The sequence below is a fragment of the Trichoplax adhaerens genome, genomic scaffold (assembly GCF_000150275.1).
Source record: "Trichoplax adhaerens TRIADscaffold_2 genomic scaffold, whole genome shotgun sequence".
Lineage (NCBI taxonomy): Eukaryota > Metazoa > Placozoa > Uniplacotomia > Trichoplacea > Trichoplacidae > Trichoplax > Trichoplax adhaerens.
In genome coordinates this window covers 3,027,390-3,036,689 of record NW_002060944.1, presented here as the reverse complement: position 1 = coordinate 3,036,689, position 9,300 = coordinate 3,027,390, and the positions used below count along the sequence as shown (strand labels likewise).

The 9,300-nt window shown below is 35.4% G+C and overlaps 2 protein-coding genes across 2 annotated transcripts; one reads left to right on the top strand and one right to left on the bottom strand.

The window, feature by feature from the left end:
• Window positions 1-1,536: 1,536 nt before the first annotated feature.
• On the bottom strand, window positions 1,537-5,072 carry TRIADDRAFT_20854 (uncharacterized protein; the record flags this gene model as incomplete). The annotated part of the gene is made up of 4 exons (XM_002109281.1): window positions 1,537-2,366; window positions 2,676-2,766; window positions 3,391-3,472; window positions 4,987-5,072. The coding sequence occupies 4 exons, from the start codon at window positions 5,070-5,072 to the stop codon at window positions 1,537-1,539; spliced, it is 1,089 nt and encodes a 362-aa protein (XP_002109317.1).
• Window positions 5,073-6,295: 1,223 nt separating this feature from the next.
• TRIADDRAFT_53219 (uncharacterized protein) lies at window positions 6,296-8,774 on the top strand (the record flags this gene model as incomplete). The annotated part of the gene is made up of 7 exons (XM_002109842.1): window positions 6,296-6,419; window positions 7,237-7,351; window positions 7,797-7,861; window positions 8,114-8,190; window positions 8,347-8,436; window positions 8,529-8,621; window positions 8,718-8,774. The coding sequence occupies 7 exons, from the start codon at window positions 6,296-6,298 to the stop codon at window positions 8,772-8,774; spliced, it is 621 nt and encodes a 206-aa protein (XP_002109878.1).
• Between the last annotated feature and the right edge of the window lie 526 nt (window positions 8,775-9,300).

The following is a 9,300-nucleotide window of genomic DNA, read 5'->3' as shown; positions in this document are numbered from 1 at the left end:
TTTTTGTGTCGTATAAGAGTATATGATGACTTATTGTACTGCACGTATTATTTCTACATTATTAGATACCGTATTTCGAATGGCATCAAGTCCATGGCAGTCTTGAAACTGAAGAATCATACCTCAGACGAAAAATCTGCGGGACTAATCAAATGATGGAATTGATGGATGCTGTTTAGTGTCGTAGTATACAGTCCAGCTGATTGGATTGTTCATACACCAATTGATTCTCATTGTTATTTACATCTCATCCAGTACAAAATTTACATATCTATAATTCTTAGTAATTAAGGCTGGCAAACGTAAAGTTAGGGTTGGGGTTAGGGTTGAGTTAATCTTATCAAATCACCAAAGTCTTCGATCGATATCGCTTAACACTCTACAATATTTGCTTTAAGGCTATAATGTACAAAATTCGATAAATGGTAACCGTAAACATGCGTTGGCAACATGTCACGTTACTGCTTCAGGCTTTCAATTCATATTCTATAGAGCTATTAAAGCAATATTAGCAAGAGGTGTGCATTCAAAATTTTTTTTAAGTACTTTTCGCTACTACAATAAGACTCTTTGGAAATGCTACAATATGTCAATATAAGCTGCAACAGGTAATAAAATTGCAAACATGATACAATGGAAGTTTTCCTTTTTATTGATGGTATCCAATTTAGTTTTCATCGTAAACTCCTTGCTTATCAAGTCAGCAATTAAGGTATATTGACCAAAATTGTAACTGTAACAGGAGTGAATAGACAAACATATATGTTTAGGTACCGTAAAGAGTACTGTCACATCAATTTGCATGTGCAAAACACTGATGAACAGACGAAATGGAAAGTATTTGGTAACAAAGTCTTAACATCATAAATATATCAGAAGTAAAGCTAATCTTCAGATAATGTAAATCGACCGTGAAATCCATGACTAAACTAATTATGCAATTATAATGAGTAAGTAAGTAACCATCCAAACACGTCAAAATACTACAATATAGTGAACCAGTTTTATTATCAAGACAAAATACCAATGAAGTATATGAAGGCCGTATACATATTATCCTTTAAACGCCTTTTATACATATCTCTATAAATACGCGTACGTATGTGTACTGTCGATATAAGTGTTGCAATCAATCCTTTATCGAACATTACTATCAAATAAGATGACAATGTTCTCGCAGAAGCCAGATCTATGAAGATCTATTAATTCGTAATTTTAGTCATTCTGAATAATATTAATTTGCCAAAAATAAAGGAATTATGGCAACAAAAAATTTGAAATCCTTTATACATACAATAGGATTATTGAAGTAATCGTTAACAATTATTTTCTTTAAAAAATCATAAAATAACTATACAGCGAGACCGTTATGACGCTAGTTTTCCTTTCGTGACTATGATACAAAATTTAGTAGAAATTTAGTATAAATGCGATACCGCTGTACGACATTTAGCAACAGCAAATCAGTTGAACTCAATTTTTTTGTTATAATATCTATTACTCTCACTATATTAACATAGGTTTTATCTACAACATTTAAAAGACACGGTCGTATCCAGGTTGTTGAGACATTTGACTCTGCTCCGGTCGATGCTGTGGATTAGTTGTTTTGCGATCAATTAGAAATTCGAACATTGATACATTCAAGCGGCTTAAACAGCTAATTTTAGAGGCAGGTAAAGGATCAGACCAGAAAAAGTCATGATTTAAGGCGGAGTCACTATCGATTCGCTTAGCAGGATCGATCGTTAAGCAACGATCAATTAAATCTAAGGCATGACGGTCACGGACATAATGAGATAGACGTTCTTTGACACGGCGCTTTTGGCTAGCTGGTAAATCAAATTTTTTAAACAAATCTAATTTATCCACATCTGGGTAGACTTCAGGAGTAATTGAGCCACACAATTGAGTGATTAACGTCAACTGATTAGTTTCACTATTCCCTTGCATGATAGCACTACGAGTCCAAAATTCAGCCATAATACAACCAATTGCCCACATATCAATGGCCGGTCCGTAATCACGACAGCCAAGTAGTAACTCCGGTGCTCGATACCATAGTGTAACAACACGATTAGTAAAGCAGTGAGTCTTTTCTTTACGACTATAAACACGCGCTAAACCGAAATCGGCTAGTTTTAAGACGCCATCACGAGTTACTAAAACATTAGCCGCCTTCAAATCTCTATGCAAGACCTTATTGCTATGTATATAAAATAATCCACTTAATAAATGTTTCATCATGCGCTTAATTTCCGAGAGGTTGAATTTAACTTGTGGATTTTGTAATAGGCCGGCAAGATCATGAGCACAGAATTCAAAAACTAGATAGATACTGCCTCTTTTACGACTTTGCGGGGTACCTATCATTATAATAGCAAGATAGGTTTGATACAATTAATTTAAATATAGACATATGAATATTAATGAAGTGACGATAATAATTTGAATATTATTCGATTTTAAGTCAAAGTAACTCATACACTGTATAAATCTTTACATTTAATACTGAATAATACAATTTCCGTTGAATCTTGTCCTTGCATCATTCCATCATGATTTTAATAGATCATTACGACCTCGCAGTGATTAGCAATTTTGTCGCTTTACGGTTACTTAGTTTATGATAATATTTTTCTATACACACACAATATCTTTTAAATTAGACTAACCTTTGGATCGGCAAATTTCCTGTAGACGCACAATATTGTCATGCTTGAGAGCTCTTAAAATTTTAATTTCTCTGAGCGATGTGATAGGAAACTACCAGATGAAATATTGATACAATGAAAAAAGGTAAGCATTAAATATACACGTATAGTATCATTGCAATCTTTTAACGTAATATGCCACTGTATAGAAAGCTACAGTAATTACATCCTAGTCTCTTTCATTTCTACACCATATATTTGTAAGTAAAGTACCTACTCTGGTATCTACGTATTTTTAATCATAGCTATACTGTAATTACATATCCAGTAGAACAGTGATAATGGATAATACTGCAAACATTGCTTTGCTAAAGTAATTTACTTTTCAAGTAGGGCTATAAAAGAAAAATGATGATCCCTATCGAATACAATTTAAGCAATTCTACACTCTGAACATTAATTACAGCGCGGACTACGATTACGACCCAAAGAACTATACGTGCTCATCTAGTTACACATGGTTTACGACATGAATAGCACAGTAGAACGTACAGTATTGACTAAAAATATATGGTGAAATAAGCATATAAATCATTTGTATGATGTACGCTTGAATTACCAGTAAATTTACATATCGTAATTATTATCAAGCAATCCAATATACTATTTACATTTAATTTATCCTTTCATAATTATGGTACGTATACTAATCAATTTTATCTATCAAGACAGTTACCCCTTCTTTTTCATTGCCTAGCAAGACACGTTTAAGCGCCACAAACTCTTTGCTGATGCGATTCCTAGCTTTGAATACTTCGCTATTTCGGAAGATATGAAACCAGTACAGCATTACTATAGCTGGAGCTCTTATTAAGTCGATAGCTTACATACTTTGACATTTATATCAAAAATTTTAACATTTGATAGGCATCATTTCCAATTTCGCGAAACTGATCAATTCATATTCTATTGTATACACCAAGAGCGAATGTCGAAAATGTTCATTTCTAAAATCGACGGCACTTTTACTACTATAGTTATATAACACAACAACTCTATTCCATGAAGCAATATACTGTACTACATTCGAGGGTTTTATGTGTTTCATGTCTTGGTCGTTTACTCTGATTCAAATGGGAATTGAAGAAGCCGACTTGTATACAATTCTTATCATACACTGAAGTGTTGAGCTTGCACAAGAAAGATAGTACTCAGCATATAGCATAAATTGACAAATATTCGATTGTGTACGCTACCGGGCATCTATGGCCAAAGTATAGCGTTTTATTGATTGCTATTTTATTATCTCAGGAGGTTTATTAAAAGTTTCATGAGGTTCACTTTATTCAAGTCTTACAGTCATCATTTCAACCATTACTACTATATCATTCCACAATCCAGTATACTCGTACTGTATATAAAAGGAATTATTTTCTACCAGTCTAGCTTAAAAAGGTTATGGTGCTTGAAGCTTACTAATCTACTGTACGAATAATGTGCTGTACAAGGGAAAAGTCGATATTAGCTCTACAGAACGGTAAAACAGCAATCGGTCGTGATCAGTTATTATTAGTGATTGGCTTGTGCTTGATAGTACTTGCATGTAAGCCGTGCTTAACAAGCTCCTTTACAACTTTGGCCTTCTTGCAAAAGTAGCGTATAGTTTTAAAGCAGTGCCATGAATAATGCTTCTGATTGAAGGTCTCTACACCCATTTCCATTGGATTTTGGTTATTTTAGACGAGCACATTGTCGACTACAGTTATAGTATCGAGCATTCAACACTTTTGATAGAATATGACATCGCCGAGAGTAGGGTTCAACGCGTATGTCCATTGTACAGTGGAATCAATCTTGGCATTGATATGCATTAGCAGAGCTTTCTAATTAGGGTGGTCTACACTACAGCTAGGATTATTTTCTATTAGACCTAGATGCATACAAGTAGAGTATGTATCTCACCGATGCGTATAGTACCATCAGTTACTGCTAACCTACGAATGTATCAACATTTTCTCCATTTTTTTTTTTTGGTTACCTTCGTCATCAAAACTACCATGACAAGGTGTAAGCAGCACATACAAGCAGTGAAGAAATGGATTGCATGGTAGTTGAAATGTTATCATTTTTAGGTACACATACATGGAAAAGATCAACTGGAAAATATGCGTATATTGACTTGTAGGCCCCTGCGAATCGTTGATATTTTTATTGTACTGTAGATCCTTTTATTGTGGATTTTTTTTTTTTTCATTTCATGTATAAAGTAACCTTTTAATTAGTGTTAGCAGCACCGTAAGAAAGTATCAAGGTTGTGTCATTTATCTATTACCCGAATGTTCCGTGGCCAATCTTGGTAATTTTTTCGTACTTGCCAACATCGTGAATAAAAGGATAATTATACGGCTCTTTACTCATCGGGAACACTCAAGATGGCGTCAAGACGATCAACTAAGCAGAATGATGGGAAAAAGAAGCCAATCGACGCTCAACTGGTGTAATTCTACTCCACTGTCTCCTGTATACGCCGCATGATTAAGCGTACTGAACACTGTAGAGTATCGTACTGGACGTATCACACGGACGGACGATGCCCATCAGGACGTCCACTGTCATCCAGTACTGTACCTAGGCCTGACCTGTACCGCACCATGACTTGCTTTGACTTCACGTCTCGTAGTTGATGACCCTACGTCTGGTTGTCACGCTCATTTTCACAGTACTTTGTATGGACAGAGGCGCAGTCTCTGACATGCATCTGGTCCAAAAAAGTGAAAGTGGCAATGTACTGTACGTTAATAAGAGACCCTTATAAAGGTACGTTCTCACGATGACTTTTTTGGAGGACTACCACAAGGACTTTAGTCCAATCCTGTATTTTTGGCTTCGTCAAGGACACTCAAGGACATGGGTTAGTTTTTGAATAAGAGACTCTTAGAAGGGTCTGTAGTGTACTGTACAGTACAGTACGTACTGTAGTGTGCTGCACCATGGACTACTTGGATGTGCTGACGCATGGTAGCATTGACGCTACAGTACCGTCCAATCATGATATTGTTTTGTTTTTATTATACTGTACTATCACTAGCGATGAAAGAAGGAACACTGTACCACTGGTTGTACACTACTGTACTGTACACTACAATTGTACAGTACTGTACTGTACATAGTCCAAAAATTGGGTCCTACAGTACTTTGGAGTGGCTGCTAACACCGCACATGAGCGGGTGTTAGCTCTGTACTGTACAGTAATTTAATTTTACATACAGTATTCAGAATACAGTACTCCATGCTACGTACTGTAGTGACCGAATCTGGTCCGGACCGGACCAGAGCGTGAGATCGAGCGAGTATCACAGTACAGTACTATCATTGGATCTGATTGAGTACATTGTAGCGTATAATACAGTACTGAGTACGGTATCACTACTAGTGTAGTGCACTGTAGTATACAGACCCTTACTACAGTAGAGACCCTTAGACAGTGTATAACCGACCGTCGTCCTCTGGTAGACAAGTCCAAAATAACAGCTTCCAGCCTATCCTGTACACTGTACAGTACAGTACTGTACTCTGGAAAACAGCTCCTGCGAGAACTTCGCCAGTCGACAAGGATTTCCAATTTATCAACGTTAACAGCCATGCCTAAAGTTGTCTCTCGTAGCATTGTTTGCTCAGATACAAGAGATCAAGAAGAATATAGCAATAAAAATGCCACTCTATTCGTCTACTATTGCATCTGTGGTCAAATGGCGCTAATCATAGGTATCCATCGTACAATTCTAATTTGCAGTGGAAGGAGTCGAGCAAGGAGAAAGCCCAATTGTACTGTACTATTGCTTAGTAACGCAAGTGCTCAGTCAACCTTTTGATCATAATTCTACTAACATTTGAATATGTTCTATGCGGGATTGAAAGCTTCTATTACAACACAGTAGGATGTATTTTATCATCGACTACATACTCTCCTTATACCCGTACATGGCAAGCGCCATCATTAAATTCTCAAGGCAGTGTCTAACTTGTAGGACATGTTCAAACAAACAGCTATTCTCGTAGTTGACTAATTTACTGTACTGTCAATTGTCTATCGTTGGTGTTACATTATTTTTACCCTACTTTTGCTTATGGACTGACGAATAGACTAACTTGGTCATTTTAGCCCTTACAGTGCCAAGTTAAAATTGAAAGGTAGTAAGTAGTACAGGGGTTTCACCGTCAATCAATTCAGTTACTGGATTTCGATATCAGACGCCATGCTAATGGATCAATATTATTGCAAAGAGAACATGAACAAATGTGCAAGAAGTTAGCATCAAAGCTCCTACTATTTGTACTGTATGATTGACCAGTAATATATCGTCCAGTAAGATGCAAAAACTCTTGACAATGCCTCATATCATCAAAGCATATGACTTTGTACAAAAGATACACTGATTGCTACTAATAGTATTATTCTACTCCTACTGCGATAATAGATTATGATTTATTTAGCTTCTTTCAAGTAATACTGCAGCATGATTAGCTTTTCTACTATACGTGATTTCAACATTTTAAACTTATACTATTTATCTTTGAAAAGACAAAAAATTAACCGAATTACCGCTAAGAAAACTCGATCACGCTCGAGTTGTCGATAAGAAGAAACAAGAATGCAAGATGTTCTGTAACGATGGTAAAGTTGTCATTCTGAAAAGGTAAAATAATTCTATCATGACTACTGTCACCTTTTTCATTCTTGACCATTAAAATCATAGTTGGTGGTTAGTCATAGAACCAAAAAATGATTCCAACAATGGATAAACTAGTAAACTCTGCCAGTATCATTAGTTATTAAGAATTGAATCAAGATTGTAGCGCTTGATGAAACTGTCATACGCGTGCTGTAGTGGATTATGAAGAGCAGAAAGATATTTAATGGTCTAAGCCTTGAATAAATATCTAACTGCAGTATTTGTCAATTGAACTCATCAGGTCCGATAGCCATGGCGAACAACAGTTTAGAAAGTGTTGTATCAAGTAGGTGAACATAATATCACGATTGCATAGAACTAACGCATGAAATCTCTCCATACACATATATCAATATCCTGTGTAATAGACTCGTATCTTTGAAGTCATGGGTCTATTTACTATTAATAGGTGTAATCTTGACCTATTCTATGAACACACAGAGAAAGACAGTCCTACCCTATTCATTCTCAATGGTAATGAATAATTAATCTACCGACTAGGCAAATTATTTGAAATTGTATCTGCATTAATTTCATCTTCTTGATTAAGTATCCTATGGAATAGACTGTAATCTCTTTTAGATGTGATTTATAACCGGCTAAACTTATGTACGCGTACTCGTAGGATAGTTATCGTCTAAGATAATGGACTTACGTACTGATGTATTTGAACGACTAGTATACAATCAAACTCAGTGAAATATTTTCCTTTCCATATAAATGAAGGTGCCCTCATCGATAGCGGTGGTGGTGCTATCAAGACTAGTGTTCCTCAAACTGTTAACAGTAGCAATAATAAAAAGGTACAGAAATGTATTACATACCATTTGAATAACCTCATGCCACCAATCTGAATGTAGACTATTTCCTGCAAGCATCGAATTAAAATTTATTCCGATTTGAAAAGTGATCAGACGGACTTTCTTGAATTTCATGTTTTTATTTTACCGTTATTCCAGGTTATGATGAAAAAATATACAAGAGACATGGGAAAATATAGTTCTATCACTGTATCGACCATAGACGAAGAAGAAGATGAAATTGAGCAGGTAAATGTGGTAAAGTAATCGGATAAATAAAAGCCTCTACTGTTACAACATGACCCTAATTTCTTCTTTCGGTGCTACTGTTTATTTGATAGAGGGAAGTTGAAAATTCTTACTCTGCAAATGCGAAAGTCATCGAACAACAATTAAACAGAAAAGAAGCAGCAAGGAAAAGAATTGCTGAAATGGTACCGCTTACTATCATAATTGCCACCGTATTGTTATTTATGAAACTAATTGACGATTACTGATTTTTATTGTGCCTCTAAAATTGAAATCATTAGGCATTCCAGGAAGAAGTCAAAAAAGCAAGAGGGACATTAATTGATAAATGCCACTAAACATGCAACAGCTACTGATGCCAAATTAGATGTTACATCCATTTCTAGTGTATTATAATTCAGATAGACAACGATCCAGTTATTGCTTTGTACTACTATTTATAATATTACTGTATTTTGTTGGTTACCATTGTTCATTATCGAAAAAATTGATAGTTAGATAGAAGTAAACTTCCACAGTACTTAAATTAATACTGATCTTCGTCATCATTCGCAATTATTGCCCATCACGCTGGGATATTTTCCGTATCGGTTTGCTCTATTGATGAGTAATTTCCTTTACTGGAGAAATAAATCAACTGTATTAAAAATATGGCCCCAATTGGACTGAATTAAAGTTATTCGCCTTACGTGGAGTCTTTCCAAACGTGATAGAAATGGCTGGTAAATCCAGATCTCCTCAGCCTTACGGCAAATTGTTTATCATGTGTAATAATGACTAACTGAAAATTTCTTTGCTTTGAACGATTGTGTAAAATACTATTAAATAAAGTTTACAGATATTTCAGTGATAACACAGGTGATT